The 15849-nt window shown below is 41.0% G+C and overlaps 1 protein-coding gene across 1 annotated transcript in view; it reads right to left on the bottom strand.

Annotated features, from left to right (window-relative positions):
- Positions 1 to 6700: 6700 nt before the first annotated feature.
- Positions 6701 to 15849, bottom strand: part of LOC131890581 (uncharacterized) — a 33267-nt gene continuing 24118 nt past the window's right edge. Inside the window, exons 4-8 of the mRNA XM_059239953.1 lie at positions 14738 to 14867; positions 14470 to 14603; positions 10257 to 10361; positions 9951 to 10119; positions 6701 to 7669 (exon numbers count right to left, since the gene is read on the bottom strand). Of these exons, the coding sequence (XP_059095936.1) occupies positions 7347 to 7669; positions 9951 to 10119; positions 10257 to 10361; positions 14470 to 14603; positions 14738 to 14867 (861 nt within the window). The 3' untranslated portion in view covers positions 6701 to 7346. The remainder of the gene's footprint in view (positions 7670 to 9950; positions 10120 to 10256; positions 10362 to 14469; positions 14604 to 14737; positions 14868 to 15849) is intronic.

Below are 15849 nucleotides of genomic sequence, written 5' to 3'. Positions count from 1 at the left end.
CACAGTAAAATTAGTACCGTTGCATTTTAAAATATGCGTTCCTGAAACCACGTGGGGGTACTCCGTTGAGGAGGTTTTGGCATCAAGTGATATTGGACAAGAGGATAAGGCGGCTCTTGTTCATTTGTTACCCTTCATCCAAAATCCCAGCTGGGCTGTACACCCCGAGAACTTCCCTAATTTGGATCAAAGAGGACCAAAACCGATCTTTCTTCCCTGTCAAAAAGGGCGTCGTAATAATACTTTCATTTTATATTTCTCTTTTGTTTCGCCGAACCAAGCGGCTTGACCCGATATTTCAAATATATGTCTTGAAAAAGGTTGAAAACTTTCTTCCTTGGGGAAGACGACAAGATCTAGAGTAAGTATGTGTGCCTGTTTAAAACGCATGGATTCTTTCTTTTAGAATTTGCATTTTTGAAATTTGCCAGATAGATACCTAGCTTTCCACGGTTTTCTTTTAAAGACGTTTTATTATTTGAAAATGGTATTTTAAGTCATTAAAAACACAATTGAAAAGGAAACTCAAAACTCCTTCTAAAATTATTACGTTATTGTATGCTCAAAAAATTGCAGTATTCTATTTAGCGGTTAGGTTCTCCAAATTTGAAGCGTGACTGAATGCTTCGTGCATATTTGATTATTCACTTTTTCTTAAAATGGCATTGTTTTCATGAAATTGGAATTAACTGTACAACTAGGAATATGACGCACATTTGTAAAATATTGCATCCAAAATATGCATTCCCAATCTGTTTCAAGTTGCCGCATAATTTATTTGAGTTAATCTAGATCAAAAATGTACTTAATATGTCAATTAATTTGTGGCAAGTGGTCGTCAATGAATTTGTTGTCTGGTTTTGACACAAACTGGAACATTGAACTTGCAATAGCTTAGTAGCCGCTTTATGTATCTCCATGAAATTTCTACTGAAGGTGCAACTAACATATTCAATGATTTTGATATGGTGACGTTTAGGCAAGCCGTGGCAGGTTCATTTGTTTGCTGGTACCAGAGTCAGGGATGCAAGTTTGGGGCTTCAAATACGTTTTTGAGAAGCTGACCCTTCTTTCACATTGCTACATGCATGAGGAAAGGTCAGCTTCGTTAAAACCAGTTTGAAACGCCAATTTTTCATCACTGGTATTGGCAGGCAAGTTTGTTTGCTGGTACCAGCGCTGGCCTAAATGTCCGAATACTGCACTTTTTGTCTGATCATGGAGTACGCCAGTAGTGGAGTGGAAAGCTCGGTCGAAGATCGAACGTCTTCTACCGAGGTTTGGTAGAGCCATGCGTTACCTCCTGATCAGATGCATTCCCATTGAGAGAGTGTTCAATGTGCTCAATGAATTCCATCTTCATGTTTAAGTAGTTGATTAGGAGGTAACGCAAAACTGAAACGTCTTCTAGAGAGGTTTCAGAGAGCTTTCCACTCCACTACTACCGAACTCCATGGTCTGATGTGCCATTGAGTGTTTTGAAGTGTTACTTTATCGGTTCTTGATCAACAATTGACTTTTTATTACAAACCAGAAATTGTGCTTATTGATTTATGGATACACAATATTGTCTTTAAAAGTCTTGAGAGTATAGTTAAAAGTTACTTCACAAAGTCTAAACTCCGTGCTTCAATGGCAACCATTGGAAAAATTAGTGAATGATTTCAAAGGAATCGGAAAAAACTGTAATTTTGCTAGAGCAAGACTGAACGGAAGTTTCTCGATATGGAACCACGCAGCCTCTGGTCTCGCGTCACTACGAGAATAGTTCAAGGCCTAGTACATTTAGAATCTAAAGAGAGGAAACGACACAGCTTTTCTTGGCCCGCCAAGTTAGGCCATTGCATTGCATTAACACAGTAAACTCTAGTATCAATAAACCAAGATTACCCATACTACATAGTACATTTAAGAGTTTTTAAGTAAGAAATGGTCTCTTTGATTTAGAGCTCTGTTCATTCACTGGATACTTCTGAATAAATTTTGAAAATCAGAAGAATAAATGAAATGCCCATGATCATCAAATTAATCAAAAACAATCAAATTGTCTTTCAAATTAGTGAAATATTGCGCAAGACTGGCTCAAAAGCAGGCATAGGTAGAAAATCAACAAAATCATTTTATAAATTGATAAGGAACTTACATTGACAAAATATGAAATAAATGTATCGAATAGTAAATAAAAGTACATGCACATAAATGTTAACATATTAGAATATCTGTGATGTACAATTGGTACTTTTGCCTCAATCCACACATTTGAAAAAAAAACATTGGGCAATGGTGAAAAATGGATCAGTACACTAGATTTCAATTTGAACTTAGGACTCCAATGAGTTTGTCTTTTGCAAAAGCATCCAAAATATCGAGGGTAGTCGAACATAACACGTGTCATTTCTCGTAAGCCATATCATTCCATGATTATGAAGCATTCAAATGCGTTTAAAAACAGTACGTAGCTCATAGCTACAATATTCCTATTTTTGGACTGAGGGCCATTCCCAGAGTGAGAACCATAGTTTCATAACAAGTTCACCAAATTACTCAAAGTATTAAAGCAGTTTACGTGACAATGTTTGCTCTTTTGTCGCTTTGTGTTTTGTCCTTTGCTGGACTCAAGTGTTTTGCCGAACTCGCCTCACCACTACTTCAACTCCAATCTCGGTTTTTCATCCTAATTTAAGGCCGGTTTATACTGAGATGGAAAAACCGAGATTGAATCTGGTTTGAGGATTGAAGTAGGACTAGTGCTGGGGCGAGTTTTTGGTGTATGAGTCTTTTTGTTCGACTTGAGTTCAATGAAAGGCTGGAGTCTTCTGCTGGACTCAAGTCTTTTGTCGAACTTGCCCCAGCACTAGTAGTCCTACTCCTACTTCAATCCTCAAAGCGGATTCAATCTTGGTTTTCCATCCTAGCGTAACGCCGCCCTAAAGCCGCCCTAAGAAATGAATCTGTAGCACTTTAGGTGACAATGCTTGCTCTTTTCCTCTTGGATCTTGGAAATTGCGCCCGTCAGAGGTTGCTTTTCATGTCCGTACTCTTCTACTAGATAGCCCTAGTTTGGTGATTTTCAGGCACCCTTCATCTCATTGTTCAAAATGCTGTTGCAGTAGATAAGCGATGGAACTAAGCCCAGAATTGATCTCCAGATCATTTTTCTTCTAAAAATAGAAGGTTTTGTGTTTCATTGCTTAACATTCCGATCGTTTTTTCATTTATTTGGAAATCTATGATTTGGACAGATCTCATTTCCAATAAAGATTCTGAAAGGAATCATACATGAGTGTAGTTAGTTTCCAATGTTGTTCTGGAAATAATAGGGATCTGAATTTCCTGGGTTATCATTTCATCTCAATTTTACTGTTCAATTTAAAGCATCTGTCTACGTACTTGCTGCTTATCTTCATTTTGAGTTAAATTAGATATTTTTCTTAAAGCATAAATAATATTAGAACTGGCTATTAAAGCCCCTAAAAATCGAAAGAAGAAGCTAAACAATATCATAATAAAACATATATTTCTGAACATCCCTTAACTGTTCAGTTGGGTCTATGAAACTACTGTCTGAAGCATATTGGAAACTCTGAAAGACGTTATTAGTATTTGACATGTTCTTTGCAAGTATCGTGGGCTGATTTTATGCATTTTTTTTAATTTACATAAGTAGCTCTAAATAGTTACTTGATTGCATCATAGCGTCATAGCAACATAACGCTAATATTGTTTTGTATTTCGGCCAAATCCAAATTATGATATTAGCATCAAATTTTTCTTGCAACCTTTTTTGGGGATTGACATTGGTGGAGAACATTTTATGGTCTCGGAGGAAAAGGATCCAGAGTAAGGTGGTCTCAATTTCATCTGGGTTCTGAACATTTTTGCGTTTCACAGACAGTTAAATTTCGTTTTAAGAATTTCAGTTTTGGGAACAATTCTGATAAACGCACCATTTATATCGAAACTGATTTTTACTATAAAAGAACTTTTCCATGAGCAGACCCCAGATACCGTAAGCTATTTTGGGTAAATGTTTTGGATTTTTTTACAAATCTGTACTTTTGTCTTGAAATAATCAAAAGAAAAATTAGAAGGAGAAAAAAAGCAAACTTTCTTAAAGCCATTCAGACCAAAAATCGAAAGATACCCATATCAAAAATACATGTTTGTTTTTTTTTGAAGCATTTCTTGACCATTGCAAGCGATAAGGACCCAGAATAAATGGGTCTCAATTTCATTTACGGTTCTAACATGTTCGTTTTCAAATACTTTCCAAGATTAAGTTTTTGAGGGATTTCGGTCACTAAATACGCTCCATTGGCTATCCTACAATCCACCAGTGTGCTCATTTTCCCCTCCCTTGGGGCACAGTATATCGTGTATAAATAGGAGATCCTCTTCATTGTTCAGTAAATAACTTGTTTTGTTCAGACGCCATCAAAATAGGGACCGGGAAATACACAATACCGTTTCCACCCCCCTTTACCATAAGGTCAAAGGATCTGGAAAGTCTTTTCCATAAAAAATTGCTTCCTCCTCGACGAACACATCCTTGGAAACACATTGACGTCCAATTTTCATCGTATCCCTATACAGCCCCAAAAATGGTTCACATTCTGCCTATCAGAGCGTGCTTTCTAATGCTTTTGTGAGGCAACCTCCATTCAGCAACCACAGCCATATTGATGTCTTTATAATTGTCTATCAATATTTTATGTTTTATCTGTATCCCAAGTTATGTTACGTATTAACCCCTAATTTCGTTCATGGCAAGTCACTAGAAGTTCCTCTTTCGAACTAGTGGGTTCCCTTTTCGACCTAGTCAAATCTGTCTAAACTGAGGTCTTGAAGAGTCAGGCCGTTTTTCGTTCCAACCTTCACTTTTCAGCGTCTCTATGGCCGTCGTCGGATGGAATGTGATTGTGGAACCATGCACGAAAACCGACGGAACCAAGGGGAAGAAAAAGAAGAGGAATGTGATGGGAAGGGTCCTCCAAAATGTCACAGAAGATGCCATTTGATAGAACCGTCAACCAAAAGAGAGGCACCCCACGAAATGGTGGAAATTATGAGCAATCAAGCGCATTGACAACTTGGCTAGTGAACCGGCTGTGCGAGGGGTCAGAAAAAAGGCTGTCAAAAGCATCCCATGTTGATTATCGCTTCGTAAAGGAGGGTGAGGATGGGCTTGCTGGCTGGCCAATTCGACGTATTGGGACGTTGAAGCAAGAAGGGAAGATGACGTCACCATCAACTTTTGGGGGGTCACACGTCCTTTTAAGGCTAAATAGTTCTTTGTCAAGGGATTGCATTGGAGGTCTAATTCAGTTATTCAAGAAAGGAATGGTTCATGTAGCATTGCAATTTTATAAACTGTCACAGTTTTACTCATAAACATCCTTGAAAAATGCTTTTTAGCGGGAAATAGTGGGTTCGGGACTTACTTTTCATGTTAATTTTTCTTATTTTTACAAAAGACTTTTTGAAACCTTAGAAAAGCTTTTTGCCTAATATTGCGCGTTGTGTCTTAGTACCAAGTACCAAGTGACTTCTCAAAGTTTGTGCTGACATCATCAGACAGCTGCTACTAAAAGTAGTCAGTTTATGCTGTACTCAGAATGCCACTGAAATGATAATAATAGGCAAGCAAACCTTGCTAGTGGTGTCTTCTATGTAGAATGGCTATTTTTGGGTAGCCCAGTTTGAATGGCAGTTTTTGGTTCATCGAAATGCTCATGGTGATATTTTGAGCAATACTTGTCAATTTTGCGATCTAATAGTACTAGGGATTACATTCCCTGTAGCGGTTAGAAAAGCCCGTGAGAAAACAAACCAAAAAGAAAAAAAAAGTCATTTAAATTCAGTTTTGCCCTAGTTTGATATTCCGCAAAAGTTTCCACGTGTGAGTTAAGCAACGGTCAAAAATCTATATTATGCACCTTCTAACAGCTTTGAAGACAATGTCAACAAAGGAGCTAGTTATAAAATTAGGAGGCATATCGGTAGTAAGGTGCTCTCTCCAACAAAGTTATGGAAAAACTCTTTTACTGTTGTTTAAATATTTGTTTTTTCGAGTAAACAAGTCTCTTAAGACGAGTCAAGAAACGTAGCTTTGTTTGAGAGACGAAATTTAAGTCGCTTGAAAACCCGCACATAATGTACTTAAAAACACGCCACTCAGTATTTACAATACTTGTTTTTTCCTTCATTTGGTTGGATGTTTGGACAAGTTACCTTGATATATGAGAAATACCAGTACATGCTTTTTTGAGAAAATCTCCCCATCTGAAACAGGCTTGTTTAATCAATGTAATACAGTCTAAGGTAAAATAATGATTACAGGTCGGAAAGAGAGTTGATTTTTTGGTTTAGCGCAAGTTCTAGATGGCTGATCTGATAAAACTATTATTCTCTTCAGTAGCAACTCTTTGCTGCACTAGTTAATATTTGGCTTACTGTTCACATTTTAAAACTCTAGAACTGCTTCTCGACGGCATCTCGATGGACGTGAATGCATGTCTTTTTAAATGAGTTTCGGAAGAAGTCTAAATGTTTCAGGTCCAACAAAAAAGTATTTGCTCAGATACAACAGTTTTGTCACATTTTTTATTCCATTGCAACTACCAAGATTATCATTTCAATCTCTATTTCTTTCGCACAATTTTGTAGGGGCTCGTTCAAAAGTAATGGAAAATGACTAAAGTCGTAGTAAGTAGTATTTATTGTCATATGATTAGGAAGCAAAATGATGATTTTGGGATTAGATAACGATAAAAATGTTGATATGGTTTTCTTGTTGGATGGAGGGACTATTGCAAATCGAACAGGGATCAAGAATAGAACTCCAAACATACTGATGATATAATAGTGGTCAAGAGTGGAAAAAAAGACCGGGTCAAATCAGCCGTTCTTCAACGGAATAAAAATACGACTGTCCGGGAATGTCAATCCACACGCTGGAACTTCCCCAAACAACACTTCTTCTTGTCCTATCCGTCAAGGGACAGAGTTTGATAACCACCATGCAAGCGTTTCTTCCCCCTTTCGTCTTCTACGATGCCTGTCCCATTCGACGTATGTTCCACTTTTGCCAAGACATACAGAGAGAGTGGGAAATGGCACGAAATGCTAGTAGAGCATCGGGGACGACACCAGGATCCATTTTTCTATTGTCAATCACTGATTTGTCACTGTCCGAGGGTTGCACCCAACCCCTGAAGCACTCATTCGCTACCGAATACGTTCTTCGGCGGGTAACCCTTTTTCGTTTCGACAGGCGTTCTCCACCCATGGGAGTGTTAGGGGAGGAGGAGGAGGAGTAGTAGCAGCAAAGCGTTGGCTCATGAATATTAAATAAGCCCTCCAGGCGATCCTGACACAAAGCAGTTTGAGAACCCGTTAGTGGATGATGATGCAACAGCCAAGAGGAGACAGAGTGCCCAAGTCATCACGGACGAATGGCACAGTGGCAAGAGGATCAACCAAGTGGAATGCCCGGGAAGTGGCGATGACGTCGACATTGACATCCACAGCACCGTCGAGAGGGATCGGGATGATAACGAGGAGGCTCCATTGGTGCCAAAAACTAGGGAATGATGACTATTGTCTTGCTCGGCATGATTGCTGGAAGAAGGGATGGAACCCAGCCGATGAAGGCCGTCGTCGAAAAATACTGGAAAAAGAAGGGAAAACGGATTTTATCACACTAAAAGTTGAAGTTGATCCAGTACAAAGGATTTTATTTTGGATTCTGGAGCTGCTTGCTAATAGAGGCCTTTCAATGTCGGAGCCTTATTTTGCCAAAGCAATGCATAAAGACCAAGTAACAAAATTTCGAGACCCTTTGTGCTCTTAATAATGGCCATCTGGTGTGCAAATACTGATATGACGAGTCCGTTCCTGTCGTTGGAGCAGAAAATGCTTATTGGATCAATCACCTCGCCGATTTAGCTGCTGAATCATCAACCAGCCAAACGAGGGCGATGATCTGTAAGAATGTCAGAATGGAGATGAAGGATTGGGTCCACGGTGTTTTTCTCCAAAAATCCAATTTCCCAAGGCAATGCAAACGTAAATGTTACTGTCACGGTCCTTTTCAAACGAGAGTCTCTCAAAATGTTGTAAACCTTATTCTCATGGACACGGAACGTGACGCCATAAACGCGGATAACTAGGTTGGCAACTATCAAAAAATTGCACTTCACAAACCATTTTAGTCATAACGTCAAGTCCTCAAGCGGCGTGTCTTTGCAAAAGACATCAAATGTGGGTGATATTCGTGGCCAAAGTGTTGGCAACCTACCCACCAAAGGAAGGGAACTTGAGCCAATTACACCAACTCTCCCATATAAAATAAAAGATCTGGCAGGGATGCCAAAAGATACCACCAACCATTAAGCTACGGCATGAAATGCATCGCTCAAGATCCAAAATGTAAATGGAACAAGCTTCAGACGGCCTCCAAAGTTGACCTTGAATGAATTGAATGTGGAACACCTATTTTCTGAGACAACCATCCAACCTTCTCCTTCGGCGACCCTGATTTATCTCTTCATAGTAGAAACCATGAGGTCAAAGGGATTAGGTCTAATAAAACCCAAGTTGGTTTGGCCATTTGGTGGGGACTGTTCTGGAAAAGTTTCTAAGCTTATCCCTGCTCTCTTGGAAATTGCAAGAGAATTGGCAGAAAAAAAGAGTCTCCCAAAGGAAATGCTTAGATAAGTGGAAGTCCATTGTGGTGTTGATGAAGACGAACCGAAGCTCCGACAAGAAAGCGATTATGACCTTAGATCTGGAAAGAACTCGAAAAAATTGGGTTCTCGTTTTCCTCGGGAATATTATGGCTAAAAGGCCCATTTTGAACCCGTCTCAGCTCTCACACATTCGATGTGGGCTTGATCGACGCCAGACTTTGGGCCGAGTGAAGGCAATTTTGAGAGCCATTTTGGTCCCGTTGGATGAGCCTTTGAGTTGGAACAGAATGGAGCGAGATTGCTTGATTCATCCACCCTTGGTTGCTTGCTTGCTTGCTTGCTCTGGGACGACTGGAGGAACATGATGCCGTTCATTCATGGACCTCTCCAGAAGATTTGGACCAAGCTTCTACTGTAGAGAGAGAAAGAGAGGTTTCTCTTTCTCCGGAGTGATTTGATCTACTTAATCTGTTTTCATTGGATCGCGCTCCTCAAAGGTCCTCAGACAAAATGAACATGTCTTGATTATTCCTTTATGAAACATCTAGCTGCTCTTATCAGAGGCTCAAAAAAGGCTTTTAGCACTCGTACCTGTAAACATGGCTCGAATAGACAAATAAAACAGACTCGTCTCGAAATGCTGCCTTTACTCTTGGTAAAACAAAGCTGAAAACTGAGACAATTGAGAACTCAAGAGCATCTGGTACTTGGTGACATCTTGAAGAAAGTGGTCAAGATAGTTGAGTGGGCTGTCTCTCAACTGTGGATGGAACGGATATTTCCTGGGAGGCAATCAGCTTTTCTGGTTTGAAAAAAAAAGCCTGGACATACTACGTATTGCGCTGTGCCTACGGTACGTGGCCGACGGGACGGTAAAACTTTGTGTCTCTGTCCTGGCCAACTAGATTTTAAACTTTTGACAGAGGCACATAAATCAGAGGGTGTTAATAGAGTGGAGCAGGAGATCCAGTCAGCATTCACTCTAAGGACACGACGTCGACGTCTTGGTGCCCATTAAAGTCCCGCCAAATGGAATCTATAGAACCTGGTTTAAGCCGGTCCATTTTCAGCCCTTGTCCTCGGCTCCTTTTCTTTGGACGAGACCCCGGCCATTTTGGAGAGACTCTGGCACAACTAGATTGAATGGGCAATGGGTGTTCGTCGGTTGGTTGGTTCGTTCCACTCAAGTCCACCACCTTCCCACCATACAATAATAGTGTAGGAAATAGTGTACGTACGATGTACGAAAGATCCTCCTACCTTGAGACGAGGTCTGTTGTTTAGATAGCTTTCCATCTCGACTCTCCAGAGCCGGAATGAGATTCGATGATAAGCGAGTGGGACGATCCACCTCAAAACTGATCTCGTTACTCTTGAGGTAAATCTCGAGGAGCATGGCACTGCACTTCACCTTCACGGTGGGATCATCCTGGAACCGGAACACGAAGTACATACATATGTAATCGAGATGAACTAACAAGTAGCTTCAACTGACAGTGTATTCTGGTCCACAGAACCAAGCTTGGATTGGCTTTGTTGCGCGATCTCATCCGATTAGGTGCTTACCTTCATATATTTGCTGGTGATCCGAAATTGGAGCCCCGAGACTCGCGTCATGAGATTGGTGGGTTCCCTGATCCAAGGATAATCGATCACTTGATGAGGGTAAGCCTGGAAACAACAAGATCCACGGGAATCATGAATAAAATATGGAGACTCCTCAAACACACCCACTCCCACCAAATGCATACAAGGTCTGGGAGGGGAAGGAAGGAGGGGCGCACTTGTTCACTTGTAACTCGTAATGGACACCAAATGAGATCAAGAACAAATGACAGACGGGGTCGTTCGTCAAAAAACTTTCTCATGATAAATGAAGACGAGCCTTGGCTAATTTCGACGAAGGTCATAAGGACTCTTGGATCGAGACTGCTCTCTTTTTTCGTACATGCTTCCCTTCTCCCTTCTTCTCCGAAAAACCCTTCACCAACAGTTGATTTTAGATTTATAGACCCACTATACACCACCAGGGACGCCAGTCCGGTTAGTATACGGAGGGACGAACTGCTTCAGCAGGAAAGTTTTCGATTTTTAAACTTTTTTTTGACAAAGTTCTCTCCCAGGGAGTTTTTTCGTTGAAATTTCTTTTATTGATTGTGACTTCTGGCCTCACTCACGTACGATGATCAGAGCCTTCTTTTCTTGGCCTTCTTTTGGAAACGAGCCTCGCTCCGATGGAAGAAAAGGAAAAATATACTTCCAACGTAACGGGAAATGGGGGCACGAATACTTCTTCCGGGTGCCTTAAATCTACTATTCTTAGCCCTTCTTTAGGTCCTAACTCTCCAGGGATCTCTCAGGTGAGATGGATAGAAAAATTTGGATATATGGACGGGGCTGTTGGCCTTCCGACTGAAAGATGGCCTTAAGACAGACAGAGAGAGACAGAGAGAGAGAGAACTTTGCGAGGTAAATCCTCATGCATACATACTCGGGACTCTCATTTTACGACCCACTCGAGTCTTACTCGAGCTCAGGGGTCTTCTTCGAGGTTACTGGCTCGCCTCTGTTCAAAGCTTTAGGTTCAATAGCACCAACCAACTACACGTCTTGCGAGTATTGGCCACCCAACTAGCCAAACTTTAGAGTTGCATAATTTCGATTTAGTGAAGTCCTTTCTCATGCAATGATTAAGTCAGGTAGGCTGAACAAGCCTTTTTATTTGAAATATTTAGTGAGCAAATAATTCACGGGAAAAGGGTGGATTGCATTTTTTTCAAATTTAGTGATCATGTAAAGTCATGATTTATCCAAGTCAATTGAAGACTGAATTGCCATGATTTGTCGAATGCATACAATTGGTGAAATAAAAAATGAATGATGATTCTAAAATGCACTCGACAGTTCTTTTGCAGGAGTCACGAAGGAGTGTGATTTTTACCGAGTAGTTTGAGAAATTCTGAAAGACGCATTCATAAAGCAACATAAAGTTTTCAGCTTTTTTCAAAATGTCAAAATCGATTTGATGGTTTAGATTTTGAAGCCTTGGTTACGAGGCAAAGCTTACCATATTTCGGACCATTACTGGGAGTTTGTGTCAACAATTGAAGGGCTTGTAAAACTGAATAACTTAACGCTCATCAAGCATTGGCTTTCCTTTGATGTTAGCTATAAATAAATAATTCTTTTACGTGAGTTGCGTCACATAAACCACCAAAAAGTTCTGAAACTAAATACCTCGGCGTTGGCTTTTGCAATCAATGGCTGCTATTAAGATCCATCACAGCTACTGTACGTTTTTTATTTATTGGCCTTCATTCCATCCTTTAGAACAAGTCTTTGTAAATTCATTTGTTCCTTTCAATTGTTGACCCCACTCGATTATCTTCCTTCGTACAGTTCATCCCGCCCACCCATGAAATCTTGATATTATCCCCGCAAAAAAGTTATCAGATATAATATCGGACACCAGGGACGATGCTTGCTGATTTTAAAACATGAGAGCGCTCCATTTCATCTTCCCTCCCAACTTCTGGACTCTGATAATAGGCGTCAAATTCGGGACTTGGACGGCTTCTGAACCAATTTCGTCTTCATTGAACTGAATGAGATTTATCGTACTCGAGATGTCCGTGGTGGTCTGGCTGTTTTTTACCCATGGTCGTCATGAGTGACCTTTCGGGATGGTCAAGCCATATATCCTTGTAAGTTAGAGGCCGGATCGTGAAGCCATGAATGTCCCTTTTTCGTGCGAGAAGGCACACAAGGGGAAGAGGATGGAGGAAGAAAAAAAAACTTGGCCCACTTTCTTCCGAGCAACCGATTGGAGAGCGGAAATATTGGGAAACAGCAAAGTTGACGCACAAAGTGCACATATCAGGACCATTCCACAAAAAAGGGAGCATTGCACAATCTGAATGGCTGTACTTATACTCTTATACATACACATATGGTTCCACCCTCTTTCCGCCATCCTCCTCCTATCCATTCCAGAGGATCTTTTTTGGAAAGTTTGGGAAATAATTAAGTCAGTTGACTCCCTCCCTAGGTTCGAGTAACATATTGGTTCAAGGATAAGCAAGCTTAAGGCGAGAAATATGGCCAGTTGAAGCGACAGCTTAGAGAGGGGACAGTAACTTCATAAAGGATGTATCAGTATGACAAACACAATCTACTATTGCATTGGGCTCCAAAATCACTTGGAACTTTTGCATCTCCCCAGACACGCGAACTCAGACAAACGAACGGAGATAAATCTCCAAGAAAGAGGCAAAAAGATCAATACAAACCCTCTAGAGATTGCACAGCGAGCACACATGCCGCCAGTCAAGTTCACAACAACAGCATTGAGGTACGAGTACATACGTACAAAGGAGATCCTATCCGAGGTTTCTGGGGTTTCTTCCAGCAACTGTTCTCAAAATTCCAGCCAGACGACTCGGCTCGCATCCGCCGTTCTTTTATTTGATGCCTTTTTGCGGACTTCTTTAATTCTAGTCTGAGAATCCTGGTTTTATGTTTGACCTTTGTTCCAAAGGAACGTGGGATTTTTGATGCAACGTATATGTTTCAAACAACGGAAATAATACTTACTAGATTGCAAACGGCAATCCAATGTACAGTTATCCTCCATGACGAGTGTTACAAACTTTCCCTTTTCTTTACACACTTTGCGAAAGGTCATTGAAACCAATTTGAGCATATTTTATTTATAGGACAAGCTCCGGATGGAAGCGTGAAAAGGCATTCACACTTATACTTCCGGGAGAACCTTCTCGTCGTAGGATTCGTGTGAAGAGGCAAGGAGTCGGCCAAGTTCGTTTATTTTCCCCAAGGGGAACATCCATTGCAACCTCTTTCCCCCACCCAGCCAAACCCAGAGCGACATTTTCGAATCATAAATGTGGTTCTAGAGACATTTTGCCAAGACATTTACAGTTTGGACATTCTTGAGGAAGAATTTGAGTTCATTGGGGGGGATATTGGTGCTTTGATGGTAAAATATTTTGAACATCCCGCGCTTGAAACGTGTTAAGAACGGGATGAAGGAAAGGAAAGTTCAGTGTGACCACTTGTGGACCAGCTCAAGGTTCCTTGGGTGAAACTAAGAAATTTTGCACAAGTCCGAGCTTTTAGTAATACTTCACAAGAGCCACCTTTTCGGCAAAGTACGGCCTTGCGTATTCGCCAATTTTCAAAGATATGAGGATCTGAGCAGAACTTGGAGAAAGATTCCCGGCTTGATTGCGGTCCAACTGCATTGGGGCCCCTTCAGGACATTCACTTTAAATATTTGCCTGGGATTTTCTGTAGCAGGAGATTCAGGTCTTCAAATAGGATTTAGGAACGAGTAAAAACCATGAATGCCATCATCAAAGGAGCTCTTCGTTCTCTTTCCTCTTCTCCTCAGCAGCTTATTCTTCTTCTACTTCTCAAGAGAGCAGGATGGGGGAAAAGAAAGGGTGGAGGGATTTCAAAAGGGATTTTCTAGCATGACTGAAGCTGATAGAAGCCAATTGTAGCGCAAAAAGACTGATTTACCACCCTATTTCAAATCCGCGTCCGCATGCATATTCACCATACACTACATACTCCAACTCCAACTACTATCCGGAGAATACATTAGTAAAGCGATTTCAAGTCCAAAGCTTCGAAATAAACGCAGCTCCTAAAAGGGAGACTTCTCCACTTGATTGGCTCAAAAGTGAGGTTCTTTCACACCAATTAAGAGGGTCGTCAAGGTCTCAGATGAGTATGCCTGTTTAGATGAATGTCTTACCGCATCGGAATTGATGTACCAGAAGATGTCCGCCAAAGGGTCAGATGAGTTGGAGGAGCAATTAAGATTAACAATATCACCCAAAGCATAGCGAGTCTGTTGACCAGTAATCATGGGTCCCGAAAGTGGAACAGCTGAAAATAGAGACGACCGAAGACCATCTTATCATAATTGAGCTCACCTTCAGCACTTATCCAAATGAAAAAAAGAAAAGTGAGGCACGTGCGTTGTTGGTCAAGAGCCCAGAACACTGGGGAAGATAACTCACCGACCACTTCGCTGGTTTGAGACTTGAAGATGGTCTCGTAGTCATCGGCCGTGACCTCGCATCGGTACGACCCGGCTGTGTTCCAGTCCGCCCATTTGAGAAACATCCGCGTGGAAGTAGACCGAGACTCCTAGATGGGGGGAAAGAGCACAGTCTAAGAACCGAATTTGGATGATATAGAATCAATATTTGCACGTGTTGGGTTGGCAACCCTTAAATGTCCGGAGGCTTGGGATTCCAGACTGGGGGGGGAAAAGCCATTATGTCCCTTTCAATGGCTTTCGGCCAGAATGAGGGAGGAGATGAGTCAGAGTAAAGTGAAGATCCCCGGAAAGGAAACAATCGAAATGCATTGGCTTTATTAAAAAATGTATAATATTTGGTCCTTATGTACCTATGTGTTGTACTTTGCGCTCACGGTATGAAGCGTGGGATCCGAAGGGGTTCTTTCGTTTTCATATCATATGATTGGAAGCGTGAGCAAAGTGAGTCAAACTATGGGGTCCAATGTTGGCAGAGTATGCATTTGAAATCGAAAGACTGGGATCCAAGCCAGCCTTAGACGACTATTGCTCCTATTTCAAATAAAAACCGGAACAAAGGGCTTTTCGTTTGGAAGTACACGGGCCTTGGATTGCGGTATTTCTCGAGGCATGATCGTGAGCCTTTCAGAGGATAAAGGGAAAGTGCTAATGTTTTGCAAATTGCTATCAAATGATACAAAAAAAANATATATTATGATAAAAAATTGAGCCGAAAACCTGGCCTAGGGAACTCAGGAGTTGTAATCAAAGTTATGTCCGAGTAGTAATGACAACATTCAATATAAAGCTTCGACCACCCCCCGGCCACCTATATAAGAATTCAAAGATATAACCTTCAAACGAAACACTTGCAAATAATTGTGACGATCTATATATTTTGTTTCATGAGTATATCATGAAAAGGGAAACGGAAAGGGATACAAAAATGGCTCTGACCCAAGCCAGGCCGCTACGACGGGAAACCCGTTCAAAGTCCATATTTTGAGACGTCCCTGGTTATAGCAAGAAAACATCGGAACCGAAACAGGGTTCGACGTATGCACTAGTTTTGTTACTGGCTGCTTTGAT

The sequence above is a fragment of the Tigriopus californicus genome, chromosome 11, assembly GCF_007210705.1.
Source record: "Tigriopus californicus strain San Diego chromosome 11, Tcal_SD_v2.1, whole genome shotgun sequence".
NCBI lineage: Eukaryota > Metazoa > Arthropoda > Copepoda > Harpacticoida > Harpacticidae > Tigriopus > Tigriopus californicus.
The sequence above is the reverse complement of the archived record's forward strand: the minus strand, read 5'-3'. Positions and strand labels throughout refer to the sequence as shown.